We start from the raw sequence: 26,734 nt of genomic DNA, 5'->3' as shown, positions 1-26,734 counted from the left end.
GTTACAGCAAGCCGGTGAGATTGACAACCTCACTTGTTTCGTTGGGGCAAAGTACTTGGTTTGTGTTGTGCAGGTTCCACGTTGGCGTCGAATCCCCGGTGTTACGCCGCACTACATCTCGCCGCCATCAACCTTCAACGTGCTTCTTGGCTCCTACCGGTTCGATTAAACCTTGGTTTCATACCGAGGAAAACTTGCCGCCGTACGCATCACACCTTCCTCTTGGGGTTCCCAACGGACGCGTGCTGTACGCGTATCAAGACTCGTTTTCCGGCGCTCGTTGTCGGGGAGATCAAGACACGCCGCAAGGGGAGTCTCCACATCCCAATCTCTTTACTTTGTTTTTGTCTTGCTTTATTTTATTTACTACTTTGTTTGCTGCACTAAATCAAAATACAAAAAAATTAGTTGCTAGTTTTACTTTATTTGCTATCTTGTTTGCTATATTAAAAACACAAAAAAATTAGTTACTTGCATTTACTTTATCTAGTTTGCTTTATTTATTGTTGCTAAAATGGGTACTCCTGAAAATACTAAGTTGTGTGACTTCACAACCACAAATAATAATGATTTCTTATGCACACCTATTGCTCCACCTCGCTACTACAAGCAGAATTCTTTGAAATTAAACCTCGCTTTACTCGAATCTTGTTATGCGAGAGCAATTTTCTGGTGTTAGTTCTGATGATGCTGCTGTCCATCTTAATAATTTTGTTGAACTATGTGAAATGCAAAAGTATAAAGATGTAGATGGTGACATTATAAAATTAAAATTGTTTCCTTTCTCATTAAGAGGAAGAGCTAAAGATTGGTTGCTATCTCTGGCCTAAGAATAGTATTGATTCATGGACTAAATGCAAGGATGCTTTTATTGGTAGATATTATCCCCCTGCTAAAATTATATCTTTGAGGAGTAGCATAATGAATTTTAAACAATTGGATAATGAGCATGTTGCACAAGCTTGGGAAAGAATGAAATCTTTGGTTAAAAATTGCCCAACCCATGGATCGACTACTTGGATGATCATCCAAACCTTTTATGCAGGACTGAATTTTTCTTCGCGGAACCTATTGGATTTAGCTGCTGGAGGTACCTTTATGTCCATCACTCTTGGTGAATCAACAAAGCTTCTTGATAATATGATGATTAATTACTCTGAATGGCACACGGAAAGAGCTCCACAAGGTAAGAAGGTAAATTCTGTCGAAGAAACCTCCTCCTTGAGTGATAAGATTGATGCTATTATGTCTATGCTTGTGAATGATAGGACAAATATTGATCCTAATAATGTTCCGTTAGCTTCATTGGTTGCTCAAGAAGAACATGTTGATGTCAACTACATTAAAAATAATAATTTCAACAACAATGCTTACCGAACAATTCTAGTAACAACTATAGGCCATATCCTTATAATAATGGCAACGGCTATGGTAATTCTTATGGGAATTCTTACAACAATAATAGGAACACACCCCCTGGACTTGAAGCCATGCTTAAAGAATTTATTAGTACACAAACTCGCTTTTAACAAATCTGTTGAAGAAAAGCTTGGAAAAATTGATATACTTGCTTCTAAAGTCGATAGTCTTGCTGCTCGATGTTGATCTTTTGAAATCGAAAGTTATGCCTCATGAAAATCATAATAATAAAATTGTTACTACAGCAAATGCCATCCAAGTTATAATTAATGAGAATATAAGATTGATGGCCGAATTGCGTGCTAGGTGGGAAAGAGAAGAAAATGTAAAAGAAGATGATATAGCTAAAGTTTGGACTATTACCACCACTAGTAATGCTAATGCTACACATGTTGCTGCACATCCTACCAATAATGGTAAAAGAATTGGTGTTAGCAATGTTTCCACTTCTAATGCAAAGCGCGAAAATCTGCCTGAAACTGCTAAAACTGCTGAAACTGCTTGTGATAAAGCTGCTGAAATTTTTTCCAACATTGGGGATGATGATCCCATTGCTTTAGATTATAATGGTTTAGATTTTGATGATTGCCACATCTCTGAAGTTATAAAGTTCGTACAAAAACTTGCTAAGAGTCCTAATGCTAGTGCTATAAACTTGGCTTTCACAAAACATATTACAAATGCTCTCATAAAAGCTAGAGAAGAGAAACTAGAACGCGAAGCTTCTATTCCTAGGAAGCTCGAAGATGGTTGGGAGCCCATCATTAAGATGAAGGTCAATGACTTTGATTGTAATGCTTTATGTGATCTTGGTGCAAGTATTTCTGTTATGCCTAAGAAAATTTATAATATGCTTGACTTGCCATCATTGAAAAATTGTTATTTGGATGTTAATCTTGCTGATCATTCTAAATAGAAACCTTTGGGGAAAGTTGATAATGTTCGCATTACCGTTAACAATAACCTTGTCCCTGTTGATTTTGTTGTCTTGGATATTGAATGCAATGCATCTTGTCCCATCATATTGGGAAGACCTTTTCTTCGAACTGTTGGTGCTATCATTGATATGAAGGAAGGTAATATTAAATATAAATTTCCTCTCAAGAAAGGTATGGAACACTTCCCTAGAAAGATAATGAAGTTACCTTTTGATTCTATTATTAGAACAAATTATGATGTTGACACTTCGTCTCTTGATAATACTTGATACACACTTTCTGCGCCTAGCTGAAAGGCGTTAAAGAAAAGGGCTTATGGGAGACAACCCATGTTTTTACTACAGTACCTTTATTTTTATTTTGTGTCTTGGAAGTTGTTTACTACTGTAGCAACCTCTCCTTATCTTAGTTTTGTGCATTGTTGTGCCAAGTAAAGTCGTTGATAGTAAGGTTCATACTAGATTTGGATTACTGCGCAGAAACAGATTTTTTTGCTGTCACGAATCTGGGCAAAATTTTCTGTAGGTAACTCAGAAAATTATGCCAATTTACGTGAGTGATCCTCAGATATGTACGCAACTTTCATTCAATTTGAGCATTTTTATTTGAGCAAGTCTGGTGCCTCAATAAAATTCGTCTTTACAAACTGTTCTGTTTTGACAGATTCTGCCTTTTATTTCGCATTGCCTGTTTTGCTATGCTTGATGGATTTTTCGATTCCATTGACTTTCAGTAGCTTTGTGCAATGTCCGAAGTGTTAAGAATGATTATGTCACCTCTGAACATGAATATTTTGATTGTGCACTAACCCTCTAATGAGTTGTTTTGAGTTTGGTGTGGAGGAAGTTTTCAAGGATCAAGAGAGGGAGATGATACAACATGATCAAGGAGAGTGAAAGCTCTAAGCTTGGGGATGCCCCGGTGGTTCACCCCTGCATATATCAAGAAGACTCAAGCGTCTAAGCTTGGGGATGCCCAATGCATCCCCTTCTTCATCGACAACATTATCAAGTTCCTCTAGTGAAACTATATTTTTATTCCATCACATCTTATGTGCTTTGCTTGGAGCGTCGATTTGTTTTTGTTTTTTTTTTGTTTTGTTTGAATAAAATGGATCGTAGCATTCATTGTGTGGGAGAGAGACATGCTCCGCTGTTGCATATGGACAAGTATGTCCTTAGGCTTTACTCATAATATTCATGGCGAAGTTTCTTCTTCGTTAAATTGTTATATGGTTGGAATTGGAAAATGATACATGTAGTAATTGCTATAATGTCTTGGATAATGTGATACTTGGCAATTGTTGTGCTCATGTTTAAGCTCTTGCATCATATACTTTGCACCCATTAATGAAGAAATACATAGAGCATGCTAAAAATTGGTTTGCATATTTGGTCTCTCTAAAGTCTAGATAATTTCTAGTATTGAGTTTGAACAACAAGGTAGACGGTGTAGAGTCTTATAATGTTTACAGTATGTCTTTTATGTGAGTTTTGCTGCACCGCTTCATCCTTGTGTTTGTTTCAAATAGCCTTGCTAGCCTAAACCTTGTATCGAGAGGGAATACTTCTCATGCATCCAAAATACTTGAGCCAACCACTATGCCATTTGTGTCCACCATACCTACCTACTACATGGTATTTCTCCGCCTTCCAAAGTAAATTGCTTGAGTGCTACCTTTATACAATTCAAAATTTATTACCTCTGATTTGTGTCAATGTTTTATAGCTCATGAGGAAGTATGTGGTGTTTATCTTTCAATCTTGTTGGGCAACTTTCACCAATGGACTAGTGGCTTCATCCGCTTATCCAATAATTTTGTAAAAAGAGCTGGCAATGGGATTCCTAGTCCCAAATTAATTAACAAAAATAGACACTCCTCCATGGTATGTGATTGTTGGACGGCACCCGAAGGATTCGTGCTAGCCATGGCTTGAGAAAGCAAAGTTGGGGAGGAGTGTCATCATAATAAAACTAAAATAAAAAGGCACTCCTTCATGGTATGAGATTGTTGGCGGGCACCCGAAGGATTCGGTTAGCCATGGTTTGTGAAAGAAAGGTTGGAAGGAGTGCCACACAAAAATAAAAATAAAATGGGAGCCGCTCTTTGAAGGTTTGTCTAGCAAGGGGGTTAGAGTACCCACTACCATTCGTTGACAACAACAAACACCTCTCAAAATTTTACTTTTATGCTCTCTATATGTTTTCAAAATCAAAGCTCTAGCACAAATATAGCAATCGATGCTTTCCTCTTTGAAGGACCTTTCTTTTACTTTTATGTTGAGTCAGTTCACCTATCTCTCTCCACCTCAAGAAGCAAACACTTGTGTGAACTGTGCATTGATTCCTACATACTTGCATATTGCACTTGTTATATTACTCTACATTGACAACTATCCATGAGATATACATGTTATAAGTTGAAAGCAACCGCTGAAACTTCATCTTCCTTTGTGTTGCTTCAATACCTTTACTTTGAATTATTGCTTTATGAGTTAACTCTTATGCAAGACTTATTGATGCTTGTCTTGAAGTACTATTCATGAAAAGTCTTTGCTATATGATTCAGTTGTTTACTCATGTCATTTACATTGTTTTGATCGCTGCATTCATTACATATGCTTACAATAGTATGATCAAGGTTATGATGGCATGTCACTCCGTAAATTATCTTTGTTATCGTTTACCCTGCCGGGACGAGCGTAAACTAAGCTTGGGGATGCTGATACGTCTCCGACGTATCGATAATTTCTTATGTTCCATGCCACATTATTGATGATATCTACATGTTTTATGCATACTTTACATCATATTTATGCATTTTCTGGAACTAACCTATTAACGAGATGCCGAAGAGTCGCTTGTCATGTTCTACTGTTTTTGGTTTCAGAAATCCTAGTAAGGAAATATTCTCGAATTGGACGAAATCAACGCCTGTGGGCCTATTTTCACACGAAGCTTCCGTAAGACCGGAGAGTCAACGAAGTGGGGCCACGAGGCGGCCGGACGATAGGGCGGCGCGGCCCGGGTCTTGGCCACGCCGACCTGTCTCCTCGGGCCCTCGTGTGGCCCCCGACCCGCCCTTCCGCCTACAAATAGCCTTCGTCGCGAAACCCCCGCACCGAGAGCCACGATAAGGAAAACCTTCCGCAGACGCCGCCGCCGCCAATCCCATCTCCGGGGATTCAGGAGATCGCCTCCGCACCTCGCCGGAGAGGGGATTCATCTCCCGGAGGACTCTACATCGCCATGGTCGCCTCCGGAGTGATGAGTGAGTAGTTCACCCCTGGACTATGGGTCCATAGCAGTAGCTAGATGGTTGTCTTCTCCTCATTATGCTTCATTGTCGGATCTTGTGAGCTGCCTAACATGATCAAGATCATCTATCTGTAATGCTATATGTTCTGTTTGTTGGGATCCGATGAATAGAGAATACTATGTTATGTTGATTATCAATTTATATCTATGTGTTGTTTATGATCTTGCATGCTCTCCGTTATTAGTAGAGGCTCTGGCCAAGTTGATGCTAGTAACTCCAAGAGGGAGTATTTATGCTCGATAGTGGGTTCATGTCTCCGTGAATCCGGGGGAGTGAGAGAAACCTCTAAGGTTATGGATGTGCTGTTGCCACTAGGGATAAAACATTGATGCTATGTCCGAGGATGTAGTTATCGATTACATTACGCACCATACTTAATGCAATTGTCTCGTTGTTTTCAACTTAATACTCGGAAGGGGTTCGGATGATAACCTCGAAGGTGGACTTTTAGGCATAGATGCATGCCGGATAGCGGTCTATGTACTTTGTCGTAATGCCCAATTAAATATCACAATACTCATCATATCATGTATGTGCATGGTCATGCCCTCTCTATTTGTCAATTGCCCAACTGTAATTTGTTCACCCAACATGCTATTTATCTTATGGGAGAGACACCTCTAGTGAACTGTGGACCCCGGTCCATTCTTTACATCTGAAATACAATCTACTGCAATTGTTCTACTATTCTCTGTAAACAATCATCATTCACACTATACATCTAATCCTTTGTTACAGCAAGCCGGTGAGATTGACAACCTCATTGTTTTGTTGGGGCAAAGTACTTGGTTTGTGTTGTGCAGGTTCCACGTTGGCGCCGGAATCCCTTGTGTTGCGCCGCACTACATCTCGCCGCCATCAACCTTCAACGTGCTTCTTGGCTCCTACTGGTTCGATTAAACCTTTGTTTCATACTGAGGGAAAACTTGCCGCTGTAGCATCACACCTTCCTCTTAGGTTTCCCAACGGACGTGTGCTGTACGCGTATCACCGCCTCGTCGCCCCACTTCGTTTCTCCCGCGGTGTTCTGGAAGCTTCGTGGAAAAATAAGATCCTGGGCGTTGATTTCGTCCAATTCCGAGAATATTTCCTTACTAGGATTTCTGAAACCAAAAATAGCAGAAAACAACAACTGGCTCTTCGGCATCTCGTTAATAGGTTAGTGTCGGAAAATGCATAAATATGACATAAAGTATGCATAAAACATGTAGGTATCATCAATAAAGTAACATGGAACATAAGAAATTATCGATACGTTGGAGACGTATCACATATTGATTTTCATCTCTGAGATTTATTTCAAACAAGTTGATTGGTGTTGGAGACGAGTAAAATGTTTCATATCTATAGTGATGCAAAAGAAAGCTTGTCTATTCTGTGGCATATACTTTGGCATGTCATGTTGGATGTTATTCTTGTCATATGCTTAGCATTTATTGTTGTAGCATGACTTGTCTCAAATAGATTAGAATGCATAAGATTCCATTGAAATAATCATGTGGTGTTTCCATCATACAAAGCATAATATTGTGGTATTCTCCTTTGATGCATTATTGGGCCAACATGAGCCGAGGGGGTGCAACCCAATCCTAATGGGCCAGGCACATAGCCCCTTAAGGCCCAAGTTGGCCAACCCACTAGGGTTTTCCCAAAATCCTAGGGGGGGTCAACTTGGGGGGGGGGGGAACTCCCCCCTTGGCCGCCGGCCATAACCCTAGATGGGGGCGTGGGGGGCCACCCCAAACCGACCTCCTCCCCTATATAAAGAGGGGAGGGGGCAGGGGGCGCAACCTACACCCTTCCCCAAACCCTAGCCGCCCCCTCTCTCCCTCCTCCTTCCTCCTGCACAGGCTTGGCGAAGCCCTGCAACAATTTCTCCTCCTCCAACACCACCACGCCGTTGTGCTGCTGGGATTCCGAGGAGATCTACCACACCTCCGCTACCCGCTGGAACAGGGAGAGGATGGACTTCATCAACACCGTACATGCGACCGAGTATGGAAGTGCTGCCGGATTGCAGCACCAGAACGATCGTCTACATCATAACGCACACACATCAGTTGGAAGTGTCAAAATCTGAGCGCTATTCAGAGCAAGTAGTAGAAAAATTGGTGCATGGTTTGATTCATAAACTAGCATCCAACTGTAGATCAAGTTGCAAAATCGTGTCGTGTTTCTTTTGGTTTCTTTTTTCTCAAGCCTCCTACAAGATCTGGGTGATGTTTGTGGCCTTGAACATGATTTTTTTTTTTGTTCATGCTCCAACATGGCTCTACTTTGGTAGTTACTGAAATTTGGTGAAAAATTACTCATGATCCTGGTTACTGGAATGTTCTAAAATTGTTTGATAGTCTTCTTTTTGGTTTGGCTGTGTGCATATAATATGCATAGTAGTTTTGGGTCCAACATATTGCTGAGAGTAGGGTACCTGCTTGTATTTGTTTTTGCAACCTATCTATTTGTACTAGTTTGTGCAAACTGAGAATGTATGTAACAATGTAATCTTATCTGTCTGTACTTGTATGTGCAGGTGTCCCATTCTAATATGAATTATCATGATAAACTTTTCCCGCAAACCACCAAGTACCTGGACGTTTCCCATCAATAGAATGAATTGTGTAATGGAGTAAACTTCGTCATATTGGTAGTCATCTGCTTCCATTTTGTAAACCTGGTTATATGGTAGTCATTTGGCTTCCATTTTGTAAAACCTGATTATATGCGGTGACAACTTATCTATGTTTGTTGACTATGTTGTAATCAGCAGAGAACATATGAACAATAGTATTGTAAGAATTTAATCTATATCAGAGTCAGGTGTGTGATATGCATTTATGATTGTGTGGAATATGAGAATAAATTGAATTTTGCCATTCATATATCTAAATTACTCAAGTGTTGGTCGGCAAAAGAAACACCGACTGATTGTTAGAAAGGAAGCTTTGTACGGCACGTGCTAACGGAAAGTTGGTCGGGAAAACTTACCTCGTCTGAAGTTCGGTTGGCAAACAAATGTTGGTCGGGAAAAGGTTGTCGGTCGGCAAAGAAAACGTCAGTCGGGAAAGCTCTAGGCATGGTGTCGAACCGTCGGTCGGCAAAGAAATGTTGGTCGGGAAAGACCTTTGCCGACTGGACTTACAGTGACCAACAGTGTTGGTCGGCAAAACTAATCCCCGCCCAACTTTCTGTTGGCGTAAGCGGCTTTCCCAACCAACTTATCAGTTGAGGTTCTAGTGCTGTGGTGTAGTGAACCACGAGATCTGATCTCGTTAAGGCTTTGGATCTACGAGGGTTAGTTCTCATCTATCTCGTTGCTCCGATTTCATAGATTATATCTTGGTTTTTCCATAGATTGGATCTTGGATTTATTCGTCTTTGCGATAGGAAATTTTGTTTTCCATGCATCGAACCCATCAACTACCACTCCTCCGTACAAGTTTTTCACAATGAGCAGTTCTTGACGGTAGGTCGTGTGCAGGTCGTAGTAAAACTCCACCAAAGCATGGGTTGACAGGTTGCCAACGCAGCTCTGCCGTCGAGTTCACTTGTAGTATTTTTCTCCTTTTAGAGCATCTCTAACGGAGTTCGTAAACATGAGAACTGTAAATACGAGTTTAATTCACGGAACTTGTGTTTACGGATCGAAAAAGTGCCGGTGCAGATTAGAACCCGTAAACTAAAACTGTAAAAAGACATATTCCTAAATATATCACTAAATGACAGTTCTCTTTTTTTCCTTGCCTCCTCCTTCTTCTTCTTCCTCCAGCCGCCGGCTTGCAAGCCCCGCACCGCCTTGCACCGCCTAGCCCCACCCCAACCCGGCTCCGCCCTGGCCTGCCCCGCCCCGCGCCGCCCTGCTCTGCCCCGACCAAGCCCTTCCCCGCGCCGACCTTGCCCTGCCCTGCCCCTCGCCGCCCCTGCCCCGCCCTGCCCCACCTCGGCGAACTCGACCCAGCCTGCCCCTGCCCCGCCCTGCCCCGCCTCGGCGAACTCGACCCCGCCCCGTCACGGACGCCTCCAGGGCCGCCCCGCCCGCTCCCGGCGAACTCGTGGATGGCCGGCTGCCCGCTCTCCCTTCCCCGAGCTTGCAACGTAGTATAGTTGGAATGCTTAGTCAGCCAATCTTACTTCTATTGTGGCCACCCAGATTTCTTAGCCTGGAAACTGATTGCTGCTCCCTATGGCCAGGATTACAGAGTTGAGTGTGATAACTTCAGGGATTAAGAATTGGAGGTTTAATTTGTACTTTGACTATGAATTCAGGGTTTAAAATGGACTTTACTCTTTTCTTGTTGGGTGGCTATATCTGTGTGGGTGTAGGATTTTTGTTAACGGGCTCATTTTTAGGAGATGCGATGTAGGCCTTGCTCTGCTTCTATTTTTTAGTTGTTTTTTTCTTCTGTTTTTCAGTATGATTGATTCGATAGTCCATGTTATTTCTTTATGTGCAATTACACGTTTGTGTGCAATTAGAAAACCATATACATTTTTTTGTTCATGTAGTTGCATATGCGCAATTGTGCATTTTGTATAATTAGAAACCCATGCAAACTTTTATATGTGCGATTCCACATAGATGCACAATTTCACATATATGTGCAATTGGAAACCCATGTCATTATTAATATGTGCAATTGGAAACCCATGTCATTATTAATATGTGCAATTGGAAACCCATGTCATTATTACATCACACGGAAATCCTAACAGTTTAAGAGAACTGGTTGGAACATGGAAGCCAAGGTCACACCGGACCATACCCTAAGACTGCTCATAGTGGGAGTAACATAGCTAGTAACATCACACATCTCAAGGCATTTTGGTGATATGACATGCGAATAAATGAAGAAAGAGAGTGAGGTGGTAACTAGCTATGTTACCATAACATCATACACACCAAGACAAAATGAGTCTACAACATAATAAATGATAGAATGCATGACACCACATATAAGTTACTACCCACTAGTATGAAGGTAGTAACCTAGACTAGTAACATGGCATATGTTAATAGTCTAAGTTACTCCCCACTATGAGCAGCCTAATGCAGTGGCGGACCTAAAAACTTGATTAAAAATTTAATAAAAATTGACTGGGCTAATAAAGTGTGTACAATTTTGATAAATATCTTGGATCCGCCACTGCCCTCACGGATAGATGCAGTTCAAGGCTACGTCAAGACTACTACGGAGTAGTAGAAGAGACACATCTCTCCAAACTGATACCCGAATCCTGATGCTCCTTTTCACGCGGCACTTACCAAGCGGTCGATGCGGATGCGGATGCGCAGCTGGCCGAGCTCGCTGCCATTTTCCACAAACAGCGAGGGCGGAAGCAGATCCACGTCGAATTCGGCAGGGGCCGAGCAGCACCACACGACACTCGTGATGGCCTGTTCCGAAGGCGGGCAGGTCACCGTGATGGTGGACCTGTACACTGGTCCGGCGTCGGCGTTACCCCTGAGGCAGACGACGCCGACGCGCCCAAAATGGCCGTGGCCGCTCACGGCCAGGAGGAACACGCCGCCGTCTTCCTCCGCGACCAAGAGGTGCTTGTCCTGGCGCGGTTCCTGCGGCACGCGGACGTCGAGCACGAGGAAGCGGCCATACTCGATGCCATGGACAGGCCAGGCGTGCGGGCAGGCCGTGTCCGCGACGTGGCGCACGAGCTGCGCCGGCGAGCCCAGGAAGGCGCACTGCGGGCACGCGCAGGGCGCGTGAGCGCACACGGCGGCGTGCGTCGCGGCGTCGCGGGAGGCGACGGAGCTAGCGCAGCCGTACTGCTTGTACGGGCACGCCACCTTGAAGTAGCCCAAGTGCTGGGAGACGACGTTGATGGCCTCCTCGGCGAAGTCCGCGGAGGAACGGCACTGGCCGGCGCCGCAGTCGCTGCACGCGACGAGCCGCCGACGGGAGCACTGCGATCCACGCGATGCACCCAGCTAAAAAATATGAATCGGGGCGTGTAGAATGCATATTTTGGTTGTCCGATCTGGTTACCTGGTAAACGGGGGGCTTGAGGGGGCCATGGCACACGTCGCAGCTCTTCACCGCCTCTTGCTCCGACGAGCTGGACGCTGCCAGCGGCCTCTTTCCGTCCGCCGTGTTCTTCCTCCTGTTGTCCATGGCTAGCAGCCTAGCGGCAGCAGCGGGGATGGAAATTCGCAAGAAGAAGAACAGGATGGTACTATCCAACAACTGAGAGCGCCGGGCAATAAAAGCTGAGCTTCCCAGTATCGGCATGGAGTGGAGTTAATGAAAACAGGATGATTGGACAGATGAACTCTGCGTACGTACTATTGGCTGACACTCTCTAAAAGTAGCTTTGGACCAGGCGCTTGAATTGGGTGTTTTCCTGACGCCAAGCTCGATGGCTGCAACCGAGCCCTCTTCAGAGCAATTTCAATAGTATAGCCAACTGCTGGCTATAACAAGATGTCATATCATTTGTAGTCATCTTATACCTAACATGTATAGTAGTTGGCTACAAGAATGAAGCACTTTACTAACATATGGCCCACCTTTCACTCTCACAAAGTGCCTAGGAGCACGTGCAAGAGCTGGCTATTGCATAGTAGCCCATCTCCCTTCTCTCTCCTCTTCTCTCTCCTCCAACTCATCTAAAATATATTATTCAATGTCTTATAGTCAGCTGACTAGACTCTATTGTACTTGCTCTCAGAACGCAGCGATTATATACCTGACAAGTAGTGATGGCGTCATGCTGACATCATCCATGTGTTGATATAGTTTTCAAAAATTTGTGAAACATGTCTAAAATTTATGAAACATGTCTAAAATTTGTGAAAAATTATTTACTGTTCAAATATGTTTCACAAATATGTTTCACAAAGTTTCACATCTGTTGTTGTTGTTGACGTGTTTATGAAACTTGTGAAATATTTTCTACAGTTTAAATTTGTTTCAATATGTTTCAGTTTTGTCAAAAAGGGAACAAAAAGTTTCACCAATCTCAAAGCACAATATGTGGTGGATGGCACTCCTGCACATACAGTTGCCTGTAAAAAGGAGTTTTCGGCCCTCCTCAGTCCTCAGATGCAGCTTTTTCTTTTTTCTTTTTTTTAGATTATGCGTGTCATTTCTGTAACCTTACAGGAAAAACAGTAGAGAACGTTCTCAGATGCAACCTTGTAGGTGCTCTCTTCCCCTCGCCCTCCTTATATTTCTCAGCTTTACTCATTTCTAATCAACACAATAATAGTTCAATACATGCAAAATATGTGGATCGACGAGGTGATTTCATTATGACTATCGGTTTCGAGTTTTGTTTGCTGTAAATCTTCAATTCCGTGTTCTTGTTTGAAGCGTTTTTGACTGAATTTCCTCAAATTTATCACACACGGTTCGTCGTTTCGGAATTCCTTTGATGAGTAGCTTACCTCGCCGAGTCACACACTTTTTGTGTTGTAAGTTCTTCGTTTCGCCTTGGCCACCATCGGTGACAGCGGCATGGTGGTCTTTCTGCGCCCCAGCGTGCTGTTGATTGTGGTAGCGAGTGGTGTCTTGCACGTAGTCAGAGTGGCATGCTCTCGGAGCTGCAGAAGGTGGTGGAGGTGCTTGTGATTGTGTCCATCTTTGGCGCTCGCTGGGCCTCCCATCGTGGTCGGTGGTATGCATGCTCCCTTCCGACCCACACTGCTTGCTCACCGCCAACCTGTGCAAATCTTGAGCACCTTTTCAAGAATGAGTTCAGCGCCGACAATGAGGTGTGGCAAGTGCAGCGAAAGGCCATGCTGACAATGAGGTGTGGCAAGTGAGGACTAAAGGCTTACGGTCCGAAGATAACCCGCCGCAACTTCTTTAGTCTCGGTTGGTATTACCAACCGGGATTAAAGGTTCCAAACGAACTGGAACTAGAGGGTTCCGTGGCTCGCGTTGTTCGTATCGGGACTAATACGACCTATTAGTCATATGGTTCCTATTTAAACATGGAGTATTTTCTACTAGTGCACCTTTCCACCATCAATAGCCTACTGCCACATTCAACTAGATACTGTCAGCTTCTAATGCTTTGAGCTGTTGCTACTCATGCTGAAACACTTTGGACACGCACTCAAACTCAAATGGAAGTGAAGCGACACAAGTAGTTTTGGTGCAGCAAACACTAGCTGCGTTTTCTTCACTCACTTGATGTTGGAATAGAACGGGGCCTTATTTATACTACTCGTGAGCTGATTAAACTAGCTCACTGACCGGCAAGATGACCTGATGCTGCTCGTCTATAACACTATCCTGACATGGTAATACTATCCTAACGTCCTAATTTGACTCTTACCACTTGCCCTACTTGCTGGTCCTAGCCATCCATGCAAGGATTCTGTCCACACTAAACAAACTACTGCTACTAGCAAATACAGCGTACTGGTGCGTGCCTTTTTTTTTTTTTCAACAAGAGAGGTCCCGAAGGACCTAGAGCTTCATTGCAATATCAGCGGTGGAGTTACAAATTACAAAAAGGGTCCTGAAGAAAGGAGAAATTACAAACCGACCGAAACATTTTGCACTAAGGACCTTTGACCGAGAAAAGAAAACGTGATCCAGGCCAGCTCCAGATCCACCACCACAGAGCTCGCCGGAGCCAACCTCCACGCCACCGGGGACAGAACCACTTGGGGCATGGAGGCGGGAGCTAACTCCAACGAAGCTATTGAGCTTCCGCCTAGATGATTGGAGGTTGAAGAAAGCCTGAGGACGACGAACGAGCGTCGTCTCAACATGATGGAGGGGCCGCCCTACGGCCAAGGAATACGGCAACAGAGGCGTCATGATAAACCTCCAAGGGTGGAGGGGCCGCCCTTCGGCCATAAGACATGGCGACAGCGGCGCCGTGAGAGACTTCCGACGAGAAGCCTGCATACTCCCCTGTTACGGATGCGGCGAGCAGCCACGCACAGCGAGCAACTCAACCTCCTCTCTCTCACCACCACGATGAACAGAGAGGAGGGAGCTACCACTGCATCGGCTGCCGCCAGATCCACCCGACCTCCACATCGTCGATGCCGAAAATGAAGCCCAGCAGAGCTTCTCCCCCTCGCCTCCACGGCCGTCCAGGAGAAGCTTCACCGAACTGCAGCCCTCAACCCATCGCCCCTCCTCCTCGCCGCCACGGCCGGCCAAGATGAGCTCCGCATCAAGGATCTCGCGCATCTGGAAGTGGTAGACGACCATAACTTTATTCAAGGAGACTTTGTTCTCCTCCGCCGCCGCCAGCTCCGACCGGAGGAGCACAAGCAGCTGAGAAAGAAACCCTAACAAGCTCTGGATCTGGCCGCCTTGACCCCGAGCTCTGCTCCGACTACCGGGCATAGAGCCCAAAACTACCCTACCACTAGACCTAACTACTCCTGCGCCCCTCCTAGCCCAGCTCCGCTCGGCTAATCCGGCGGAGAGGGCATCGGAGAGGCCCGGGCGGCGATGAGAGCCTCTCAAGCTACTGTTCATGCGTGGGAGCTGGGAGGGGGTAAGTGAGCTTTTTTAGACTGATGTACTTCCGTGTGTGCCTTATTTGTGGCTAAGCAAACTTGATACTGCTACTCTACCATCAACATGATTAAACAACAGATACTCCCTTATCATATACACTTTCTGGCTCGACAAGGATTGAGGTATTCCACCTAAATCACCCAGAGAGTCAATTATACACTCAATGGATGAAATACCACTTTCGTCTAATTCAAAGATGAAAAGTTTGCCAAACACGCCCAACACATACAGCTTTCCATCAAAGGAGCACCCAAGCCTTTGGAGTTTTCGCTTATCGGCTTATAAGTTTATAACCCAAATGTTGAAAATAAGCCTAATCAAACAACCTAGTCGCGGCTCCTTTTCCGACTTGTGTTCCCGACCTCTCCGTCGGCCTCAACGACAAGAGTGTGGATGGTTGAGGCGACCAAGTCGTCATTGTCCATGGTAGCTGTAAGTTTAGGTGTAGGGCTAGGTTTGGGGCTGCCTTAGGGGCATATGGGGTGATGTCATCTTCTAGAAGCTTCTCTTAGCCGCTTGCGAGCAGTGGCATAGGGTGGCTAGTGAGCTTCTCATATCTTTCTTCATGGCGAAGGACGAAGGAGGGGTCCGGATCTAGGGATGTCTTTGTCAATAAGTTAAGCTCCGATTTGTGGCCATTTGGCTCTTCCTTGTCGTTACGATTCCAGAAAAGGGGTCAAGTCGCCTAGATCTGGAGCTCCGAGAGAAGGTGGTGTTGACTGCCAAAACCCACCGGCGGGCAGCGGCCTGTCAACACAGTGGAGAGCCGGGAAGAGCCTAGAGCTGCGGCTGGCTGAGACCCCTCCGAGCGACGGCCCGCAATGCTCTTCTGGTCACACGCGGCGATGCGAAGTGCAAGGGCGTGCCACCCGACCTATACCTGGTCGGGAAGGTGATGGGGATGCCTCGCTTAGTTCCCGCATGGCATACACGTAAACATTAAATACGAGCCTCGATCGGCTCTCGGGTTATCTCGTGAATCGGCTCAAAGAGCCGATTCACCCATGATCCGTACGGGGTGCACGAATACTTGGTGATCCTGCTTGATCAAGATATAGCTAATAAGATCTACGACGATTTAGGGTTTTCACCGCATAATCGGATCATCCTACTCCGAGTTGGGCCTCGCGGCCACGCACGGTGCTCATAAGCCGATCCTAAACAAGGCCTAAAAACCAACATGACGTTGATCCTCGGAACATCCTGTTTAGGACTTGCGAACGCCACCCTACGTGCCGCTGGATCCTCCACCCCTTTGTAAGGCCTAACTATTGCGGATATTAAACTAATCCTTGCGAGCAAGGAGCAATCGTAACGGATCGGATCTACCGGATGATGAACAAGCAGGTGCCGCCCCCACGCCCGAGATAGGCGTGAGGGCGGCTAGACATGCAAGGGCTGCACTACGTAAGCATGTTATACGAAGAGCTATGCTAACCCTAACACATCTATGATAACTACGTTGCTCGCCATCAAAGACGCTTCGATACGAGCAACGCATGAACAACGTGGAGCTTGTGCTGCCTAGATCGCAAGATGCGATCTAGGCAGCATGTCGCTACCCGATTGAAACCCTCGAGATGAAGGAGTTGGCGATGCGCCGAGATTGGTTTGTTTTGGGTTGAACGTGAGTTGTTGTTTATTCCATAAACCCTAGATACATATTTATAGTCCAGGGGACTTTCTAACCGTGGGAATAGTCCCAACCGGGCACGGGCCCAAATCTAACTAACCAACACGTATCCTACTATGTTACAGATACAAGGGCAAACTAGCCCAAACTTGCTAAGCAAGGCCGATTCACGTATATTCTTCAACATAAAATCTTCAAGTCCACCTTGGTCGCGGCCCACCTCTGACTCGGTCAAATTCTGGTGATAACACATGCCCCCCTGGTTTTGGAATTGGTAATTCCAAAATCACTCCTTCGTCGGGTCATGTCGTGGCAGAACCGTCGCAGTATCTTTCATCATGATGTCCTGCCTTCTCAACTTCTCCGCGTGATCTGGCAGTTTGTTTTTTTTTTCTTTAGGCACCACTTCCTCGGAAACTGCTGTGGCATTGAATTTCCACTATATCCCCCTTTTATTTAACCGCCATGAACAGCTTCTCCTCTCGCATCTCCTCCGCATTAGCACTCCAAAAGCCCTCCCGCCACCATGTCTTCCTCCTCCTCTCGCCCCATCGGATCTTTCCGACCGGTCTTCCATACCCCGCGAGCCGACGCCGGAGTACAGCCCGGCAGAGGTCCACGCGGCGAACACCCGCCGCGCCATTGCGGCCGGGGAGGAGTCAGACCACGACTTCTCCATCTGGTCCGAGGGCGACGAATCCTCGACGAACGGGGAGAGCGACCTCCGCTTCCTCGCCGTTGGGGAAACGGAGGAGGAGAGTGACAACGACAGCTTCTCCTGCGACTTCACCTCTTTCGGGGAAGAGGAGCAGGAAGAGGAGGAGGAGGACGACGACGAGGGCCCCTCCGACGAGCCACCGGCCAAGCGGTTCTGCCCTTGGCCGGGCAATCTCAGCGACTTCGACAGCGACGAGGACGACGCTGACGAAGAAGATGAAGACAACGAGGGCCCGGTCGGCGGCCATTGGAGCGACGACGAGCCCGCCGGGAGCAGCACCGATAGTGGCGACGACGGCGACGACGAAGGCAGTGACGGCCCATAGATAGGGCCTCTAGAATAGGGCCGTAGTAGTAGATGGGGCAATGGATCCCCTAGTATTTCCCTTTTAAGAGCAATCAGCTCTTTATGTAAGAAATCTCATCTAATCAATGAAGAACTTTTCCCCAATTTTGATTTTGCCGATTCCTTCTGAGTTTAATTGAGCCGATTCCCTCTTCTTCTGACCTTGCCGATTCGTCCCCTTTGCTAATGCGTGATGAGCCGATCGCACCGCATCGGTCCTTTGAGATTCACCCTTCTCTTCTTCAGCCGATGATTTTCTCGAATCTGGTAGAAAATGCAGGATCTTCAGGAAAACCTTTAGACTTTTCCAACCAAACCCAATAATCCTTTTCAGTACCCATCATTGTGAAGAAGGTTGTAATGAAGGACCAGCCGATGGTATCCCCATCGGCTCTTTAAACAAAGTATCCACTAGGCCTGCTGCCCCCCGAGCCTTACTCGAGCCTGCTGCCCCCCGAGCCTTACTCGAGGCGAGAACGTCAGAGAGAATGCGCCAAAGCCGATCCTCTTCCTTCCTCAGACAGCCGATAACCTTCCGTTTTAGCTAAACTAGCCCCAGAGGAAAGGTTCGAAACCCGGATCGGCTCGAAGTCGCTCGAAGAAATTCTCATTGTTTTATTCCCTCGAAGCAACAGAAGGCACCACCGTTGGCCTGGACTTGGTGGAGACTCGATAAGCATCGCATGATTCCACTAAAGTCGATGGCTGCGCATCGGCTGTTTCTCAATTCTAAAGTCGATGCCCTTGCATCGGCTGTAAAATTTTGTTTTTTTTTTTTTTTTACCGGCCGATTTTTCCCTATCGGCCCCCAGTATTTCATTGCACAGCATGTACCCCTGCACATGTACCCCTGCATCTGGTTCCCCTGTTTAGGTGCCCCCCGAGCCGAAGCTGTCAAAGAATGGCGGATATCGGCTCAGCAACTCGCTACGTCGGCTCCTGATAGGGTCGAGGGTGAACACAAGCAGAACACGTGGTGAGGATAATTTTGGCCGATTACTGGGATCGGCCTCCACAATGATTGGAGCGCTGACTGAAGGTTCTGTAATGTCCTTTCATAGACCTTTGGGGCCGATCACAAGGATCGGCCTCGCCAAGTTGCACATCGCTTCGCTCCAACTATATGGTCGGGCCGGTGGATAAAACCAACTTAACCCTTCCCTTTGTCACATCGATGCGCTCGCGATCGTCCAAGTTGATGCCCGAAAGGGGCTCTTGGCCTGCTCGCTTCCCATGCGTTCATGCCGGCCGTTGAAATTTCGGCTGAGTCATCGGCTCGGACGACCTCTACCTCATCTCCATCCCACTGTATTATGCATTGGTGCATCGTGGAGGGAATACAGCAGTTGGCGTGGATCCAATCTCTTCCCAGCAGCACAACATAACTGCTTGTGCTATCGACGATGAAGAACGTTGTAGGGATAGTTTTCCTTCCTACGGTCGGATCCACGTTCGTAACTCCTTGTGCCTCAGACGCTTGGCCGTTGAAATCGCTCAAAGTTACGTTGGTCTTGATTAGATCCGAGCTAGAGCGTCCCAGCCGACGTAGCATAGAGTACGGCATGATGTTAACTGCCGCTCCGGTGTCCACCAGCATCTTATTTATAGGCCTCCCATCGATATATCCTCGCAAGTACAGGGCCTTCAGATGTCTGTAGCTCCTTTCTCGTGGCTTCTCAAAGATAACCGGCCGTGGGCCGCAGTCAAGTTGTGCCACGGATGTCTCATCTAACCCCGGAGCACCGAACTCGAAGGGAGGATGAACACCATGTTCGTGCCAGCCGATGTTTCATCATCGGCTCTCCTTTGTTTGGGGCGCCACTCCATTCTTCGTGGACGACCCTCTTCATCCAGGGCTCGCTGAACCTTTGCAGCCAGATCAGGCCGTGCCTTCCTTAGCGTGTGCAAGTATAACCTTTCGGCCTCCTCCAGGCCGCGTAACCGCTGAACCCTGCGTTTTTGTGAACGGCTGAGTCCGTCAGGGCACCACCTTGGACGGTGGTACTTGTCTTCTTCTTCTTCTAGTCCCTCGTCTCCGGAATCCTCAAGATCTGCCCAACGAGGTGACTCAGCACGTTTGCTCTGTGGCGGGAGAGGCCCTAAGCGCTTGAACACAGACACGTTGGCTGCCTCCTTCTTCTTCCGGTTGCATTCGGGCAATTGCCGATTGTGGGCAATCGGCTCATTCCCTGAATCCCAGCGAGTGTCCGAAGAAAGGGCAGTCCCGATGTCCGGCGTTGTCATCTTGCTCCCTTGACTTGTCCGTGGCACGGCGCTCGTGCTCCTCCTCATCGCGATCCTGCCGACGATGTCTTCTGGCTTCTCTAGCCAGACGATCTCCTTCACCATCATAGTTGGACCGTCGGCGTTGGTCATACTGACTTACATATTTGTTGAGGAGGTGATCAGAGAGAGGTCGTTGATATCTTATGTTCTTCACTTCTCCCTCTGTGACGTAGCGCTTGCCATCATGATGGAGCCGATCGCGTGGAGCGGCCTCCTCTGTGTCCTTGCTATGAGAGCAGCTGCCCTCATCTCCATCTTTTCCAGAGTGGTTCCCAGGTCCTACCATGTTAATGCTGAACGTGGGACCTGGCTGGCAACCCTCAGGGTAGATGACTTCTACCATGTTAACGGCGGGGAAGGGTTGGGTGTCGACCTTCATGGCGTACTGGTTGAAAATTAGACGCCCCTTCTCTATCGCCGCTTGGATGTGCTGACGCCACACCCTGCAGTCGTTGGTGGCATGGGAAAGCGAGTTGTGGAACTTGCAGTACGGCTTTCCGTTTAGCTCTTGCGCCGTGGGGAACTTGAGACCTTCAGGAATCGTCAATCTGTTTCTCCTTGAGCAGGAGGTCGAAGATTTGTTCAGTCTTGGTCACGTCAAAATCAAATCCCCTGGGCGGCCCTGGTGGCTTTACCCATTTGCAGGATACGGGGGTTCCTCCCCGAGTCCACTCAGCCACTGCTACTTCTTGGTCTCCCGCAGGCACCTCATCTTCCTCTGTATCGACCATGACTACTGCACGCTTGAACTTGTCTTGGTACAGTGTCCGGGTGGCGCCGTTCATATGCCGATAGTTTCCGAACCATGTGCGCCGGCGAGGGATAATCCGCTTGGGAGGCCATGTCCTTGAGCTGCGTTGCAAGGCCGGCCACCGCCAACTCGATCGCTTCCTTTTCGGTTATACGAACCGAATAACATCGGTTCCTAAGATTCCCGAAGCGCCGGATGTACTCGTCACCGTTTCTCCGCGCTTCGACGTAGTTGTGCTAGATCGGCAATGCTAGACTCGGAAGCTTCGAATGATATTGCGTATGGAATTGTTCTTCCAATTGCTTCCAAGACTGGATGGAGTTTGCTCGGCAGAGAGGTGTACCATCCAAAAGCCGATCCCGTGAGGGACCGTGAAAAGAGCCTCACGCGTAGCTGATCCGACACCGAAGCCGGTCCTAGTTGCGCCAAATATCGGCCGACGTGCTCGATGGAGCTCGGAGCCATCTGATCCACCGAATTTGGAGAAGTCGGGAGCCGATATTTAGGTGGCGGCGGGATCATCTCGTACTCGTCGTGGTACGGCTTGGAATAGCCGATTGCCCTTCTTTTCGGCACCATGCCGAACCGGTCTCTCGCATGGTACTCGATCTGATCCGCCGTGCCGGCCGCGAAGTTGCACTCGAAGGTTCGCCGGGGTGGCGTACTTAGCCAGCCATGCTTGCTTTTCCAGCTCGAGCCAACCGCGGGAGCTGGGCTCGGGAGTTTCGTCGGGGTGGCGTACTTAGTTAGCCACGTCTGCTTCTCAAGCTCTGTCGCTGACGTTTCTCCCGTTTTCGCCGGAGTCCCTGAGGTTGTGGCCTGGTTTGAGAGTGCCCAGTTGCCACAATCTGGCACATACGTGCACGAGTATCCTTGAGGGATCTCCTTAGGCGCTTCGGTCAAGAACTCGGTAGTCACTAGGATCACCACCAATCTTGTAGACGACGAATGCCGGTGTAGCCGGCACTTCAGGTGGTGCTGCCAACGCGTATGGCAGCGGTGGACGGGACTGGAGCGGCAACTCTCCTTGATGCGTCCCAAGAGCTGGTCCTGACGGCGAGTACTGGTGGCTCATGATCTCCTGGATCACGCGCAGAGCGAGACGCTCCAACACGTTGACCAAGTTTTCGCAGTGGCGGTGTAGTGAGTGAGCCACCAAGTAGTTGATCTCCTGCCGTAGGCCCCTGGTGCGTTCCTCCGACGGGGCAGAGAGATCTATCCCATCGAGTGCACCTTGCGGTGAGAATCCCTTCCATCTGATGCCATGGGAACGGGTTCTCTGGAAAGAGCCGATGAGGTCGGCTTCGAGGGTGACCTTGATCTCGTCGTATCTCTTCTTGAGCTCGTCGAGCAGCTCCTCGTAGGTGACCGGCGTGCCGTCCGCCGCCATCTCGGATGTAGATGGCGATGTGGTTGATGTAGACGATTGTCCCACCGGGCGTGCCGGAATGTGTTGACTCGCCAAAACCCACCGGCGGGCAGCGGCTCGTCAACACGGTGGAGAGCCGGGAAGAGCCTAGAGCCGCGGCTGGCCGAGACCCCTCCGAGCGACGGCCCGCAATGCTCTTCCGGTCACACGCGGCGATGCGAAGTGCAAGGGCGTGCCACCTGACCTATACCTGGTCGGGAAGGTGATGGGGATGCCTCGCTTAGTTCCTCGCATGGCATACACGTAAACATTAAATACGAGCCTCGATCGGCTCTCAAGTTATCTCGTGAATCGGCTCAAAGAGCCGATTCACCCATGATCCGTACGGGGTGCACGAATACTTGGTGATCCCGCTTGATCAAGATATAGCTAATGAGATCTACGACGATTTAGGGTTTTCACCGCATAATCGGATCATCCTACTCCGAGTTGGGCCTCGCGGCCACGCACGGTGCTCATAAGCCGATCCTAAACAAGGCCTAAAAACCAACATGACGTTGATCCTCGGAACATCCCGTTTAGGACTTGCGAACGCCACCCTACGTGCCGCTGGATCCTCCCCCCCTTTGTAAGGCCTAACTATTGCAGATATTAAACTAATCCTTGCAGAGCAAGGAGCAATCGTAACGGATCAGATCTACCAGATGATGAACAAGCAGGGTGCCGCCCCCACGCCTGAGATAGGCGTGAGGGCGGCTAGACATGCAAGGGCTGCACTACGTAAGCATGTTATACGAAGAGCTATGCTAACCCTAACACATCTATGATAACTACGTTGCTCGCCATCAAAGACGCTTCAGTACGAGCAACGCATGAACAACGTGGAGCTTGTGCTGCCTAGATCGCAAGATACGATCTAGGCAGCATGTCGCTTACCTGATTGAAACCCTCGAGATGAAGGAGTTGGCGATGCGCCGAGATTGGTTTGTTTTGGGTTGAACGTGAGTTGTTGTTTATTCCATAAACCCTAGATACATATTTATAGTCCAGGGGACTTTCTAACCGTGGGAATAGTCCCAACCGGGCACGGGCCCAAATCTAACTAACCAACACGTATCCTACTATGTTACAGATACAAGGGCAAACTAGCCCAAACTTGCTAAGCAAGGCCGATTCACGTATATTCTTCAACATAAAATCTTCAAGTCCACCTTGGTCGCGGCCCACCTCTGACTCGGTCAAATTCTGGTGATAACAGGTGGTGAAGTTGTTTTTGCGTCTCTTCTTCGGAGCTCACCTCCAGTGGTGCGAAGACGGCTGTTGTTGTACCTTTTGGTCAACTGGGTGGCCGGTGCTAACTATTGACCATCACCACATCATTTGATGGCACCGCTATCTCTTCCTCCTAGTTGGCATGCCAAAAGGGAGAATCTTCGACTCCAATATGGCTGATGGAGAGGGACTTGATTGCAATCAACATCTCCTTTTAGGGTATCGTTTGTTATAAGTGAGGACTATGTTGTATTTTCCATTTTCTTAATCCCATAGCTCTGAACTAGTTCGTGATTCGGGAAGTAAGCCTTTTGGATGAGGTGATTGTGCATATGCATACAAATTATTATAATCTTCTTCACAAGTTCAGTAAATTCGTAAAAAAAACAAAGTTGGTTGTCATCACATATAAAGTGAAACACGCATTCCATTCAAAAAAGAACATTGCAATCATCATTTATGAAAACACGATGGTCAAATTTCAATGACATAAAAAAAAGGATTTCCGAGCTGTTCTTTTGTAAACCATGTCCTTCTACAGGGCTGAAAAGCACGCCACAACCTGAAATAAGTGCAAGCCTCTGCATCGACACACTTGGCAGAGTTTTTTCACAGACATTATTTTCCTTTCAAGACGCTTGGAAAGTGTTTGTAGCCTCTTCTAATGGCATTTGCTGACAACTGGCAGGTGGCTTATGTGACTAGGTCGATGCCCGCTGCGAGGAGAGAGTCCGCGATCACTTGGTTCGCTGCCTCCGATGGGTGGACGGCGTCCCAGAACACGTAGCTCGTCGCGTTCGAGCAGGTCCCGACCGACTTGGGGTTGCAGAGGAACACCGTGAACTCCACCCTCCCTGTCCCGCAGCATCCCCGCTTCGCCTCGGTGAAGCCTGACACCATAAATAAACGCAGTTGAGCATGAATGATACAGCACAAATCTGTAACTGTATTGCTGGTACAAAAATAAAGATTCATGCATGACGCTCAGGCTTAGGTTCAGCAACAGTGGTACCTTGTGATTCAGGAGAGGTAACGAGGCTGTACAGAGGAGTGTAGATGTCGAAGACCGCGATCTTAAGATCATGGTACCTCTTCGCCAGCGAGTTGACGGCGGCGCTCATCTTCCCGTTGAACCTCTGGGAGTCGCTGTTGAGCCTCGTCACGCACCCGCTGCTCCCGTGACCGAACAGTGTGATTGCCGCGGGGAGGCAGCCTAGGGGTGGCAATGTCGTGACAGCGATGCGCCGTGCTCCCATACCGTAAAGTTGCTGCAGCCAGTTTAAAGTTCCAAAAGTTACATGGTACATCATGACCGCTAGACTTGTAGTTGACGAGGGATTCAGCTGGTGCGATGTGGAATACCGTCGCGCTGTTGACGAAGATGCTGACAAGCCGGTCAGAGAACTGGTCAACGGTCTGGGTCTTGAAGAGCAAAGGGTTGATGTAGTAGTTCTGGACAAAGTCACTTGCACCGAAGCTGATGATGTACAATGAGCCCGTGATGATGGACTTAGCCTGGCTGCTTCCAGCCACCGCTGCCAGCTTGGATTGGTACTCCCTGAAGTAGTCCAATTGTTGGGAGAAAGGGATGGCATGCTGCGTGACACAATTAATTTGACCAAGTTAGAGAATAGAGACCATTTGAACTCTAATAATTTTGCAAAGTACTACTGGTGTGATGGTTTCCCAAATAATAATGAGGCTGCAACTGACACATAGCTAAGCATCATCGGATTTATAATCGACGAGTTGATAGTTGATGAAACGTGAAAGATGTAACATGCAAGCAGAGCACTTCACTGGAGCTTCTCTTTTTAGGATGCCGATTCCTTGAGAAACCAATGAGCGATGATACTTACATACATAAGTGCCGTGTGATCGTAGTAGCCTGATCCAGCAGAGGCGAAGTTGGCTCCGATCAAAAGGTTCTTCCCTGACGCCTCTGGGCTGAGATACGCGGGTGGGTAGCTAGTAAACCCCAGCGTATCAGCTGCAACCGCACAAGTTGTAACAAGAGACATATCAACCTATTAGCGAGTGCAACTGCAGTACTGGAACACCATGCATGTAAGTGCTGTAAAACGCATCTAACAAGAGCAAGTGTGTGGGTAAAGAGTGTGAGTGTGTGACGACTGACCAGTAAGATCGGTAGCCAGCTTGCCATTGCAGAACCTCCCCGTGGCCACACGGTTCTTGAAGTCCCTGCCATAGGGAGGGAAGTCCGCCTTGATGAGGGTGTGGAGGTAGTCATTGTTACCTATGTCGACCGTTGAGTCGCCGAATGTGAAGAGCGCCGGCACGAGCGGCTGCGCTTCGCCACCATGAGATCCCACCAAAAGGAGTACGGCCAAGAGCAGCAAGCACCTCGCCTCCATTGGGACAGGCTATTGATCGAGTCTGTGGTATCACTTGGAGCAGTCGTTGCAAGGAGAAGCACGGTCTGCTCTAATGGAGAGCGTCTGTGAGCTTTATATAAGTGAGCCTGCACAGACACAAAACGAGATGACACACAAAATTGCAGTAGTTAATGAGTCTGTTATGAATCCATAACTACACGCATGTGAACAAGCTGCCTTGACAAAGACCAGTAATCACCCAACCAAATCGGTGGGACCCAGCTGTCATCCAGGGTACCACTCTAATTTCTGTACCATGTTATCTTTCTCTCTCAGACAACACACTGAATATAGTACATGATCTTGGCAATTTGCTAGCTGCAGTCTCCATGCCCCTGCCTAGCTAGCTTGCATTGTTATCACATCACATCACCATGCCCTGCATTGCATGGTTATCCACATTAATTTCCTCCATCTGCAATGGCGACTATTTATTGTGTTGACAACGAAACAAGGGCTGGTTGATAGTGGGATACTGATGCTGCTGAGTGATGAGGCACATTGGCAATAGAAGTGGCAGGAACATAAGATGAAGGCACCAACAGCTACTAGGCAACCACTAATCAGTTATTGCACATGTTGTACTAGCACAATTCATGCAGTTGGAACTCGTGCATTGGGTCCAAACTGGAAAAGATCACAGGCTTCACAGGACCTGGGTATACAGATTCTGGAGAACATGGTCTGTCTACGCAATACAAAATCTTTCAAGTACAGTTTTCAGCCGGGAAAGCTTTAGCTGGATGACTTCCATCAATGCTGCTGTGATGCCGCAGCTCACAGCT

At 47.6% G+C, this 26,734-nt stretch overlaps 1 protein-coding gene across 1 annotated transcript; it reads right to left on the bottom strand.

Annotated features, from left to right (window-relative positions):
* Positions 1–24,062: 24,062 nt before the first annotated feature.
* LOC124669240 (GDSL esterase/lipase APG-like) lies at positions 24,063–25,944 on the bottom strand. The gene is made up of 5 exons (XM_047205898.1): positions 25,691–25,944; positions 25,413–25,543; positions 24,916–25,149; positions 24,566–24,821; positions 24,063–24,443 (listed from the first exon to the last, which is right to left on the bottom strand). Exons 1-5 carry the CDS (start codon positions 25,926–25,928, stop codon positions 24,247–24,249), a joined length of 1,056 nt encoding a protein of 351 aa, XP_047061854.1. The 5' UTR covers positions 25,929–25,944; the 3' UTR covers positions 24,063–24,246.
* Positions 25,945–26,734: the final 790 nt, after the last annotated feature.

The sequence above is a fragment of the Lolium rigidum genome, chromosome 1 (assembly GCF_022539505.1).
Source record: "Lolium rigidum isolate FL_2022 chromosome 1, APGP_CSIRO_Lrig_0.1, whole genome shotgun sequence".
Lineage (NCBI taxonomy): Eukaryota > Viridiplantae > Streptophyta > Magnoliopsida > Poales > Poaceae > Lolium > Lolium rigidum.
The sequence above is the reverse complement of the archived record's forward strand: the minus strand, read 5'-3'. Positions and strand labels throughout refer to the sequence as shown.

What these genes read in the sequence shown, in the direction of transcription:
- LOC124669240 (XM_047205898.1), bottom strand. Translation starts at nt 25,928, where the DNA reads ATGGAGGCGAGGTGCTTGCTGCTCTTGGCCGTACTCCTTTTGGTGGGA. An exon ending in GCTGGCTACCGATCTTACTG is followed by an intron (nt 25,544 to 25,690) that starts GTCAGTCGTCAC and finishes GTGCGGTTGCAG; the next exon opens with CTGATACGCTGGGGTTTACT. An exon ending in ATCACACGGCACTTATGTAT is followed by an intron (nt 25,150 to 25,412) that starts GTAAGTATCATC and finishes TGTGTCACGCAG; the next exon opens with CATGCCATCCCTTTCTCCCA.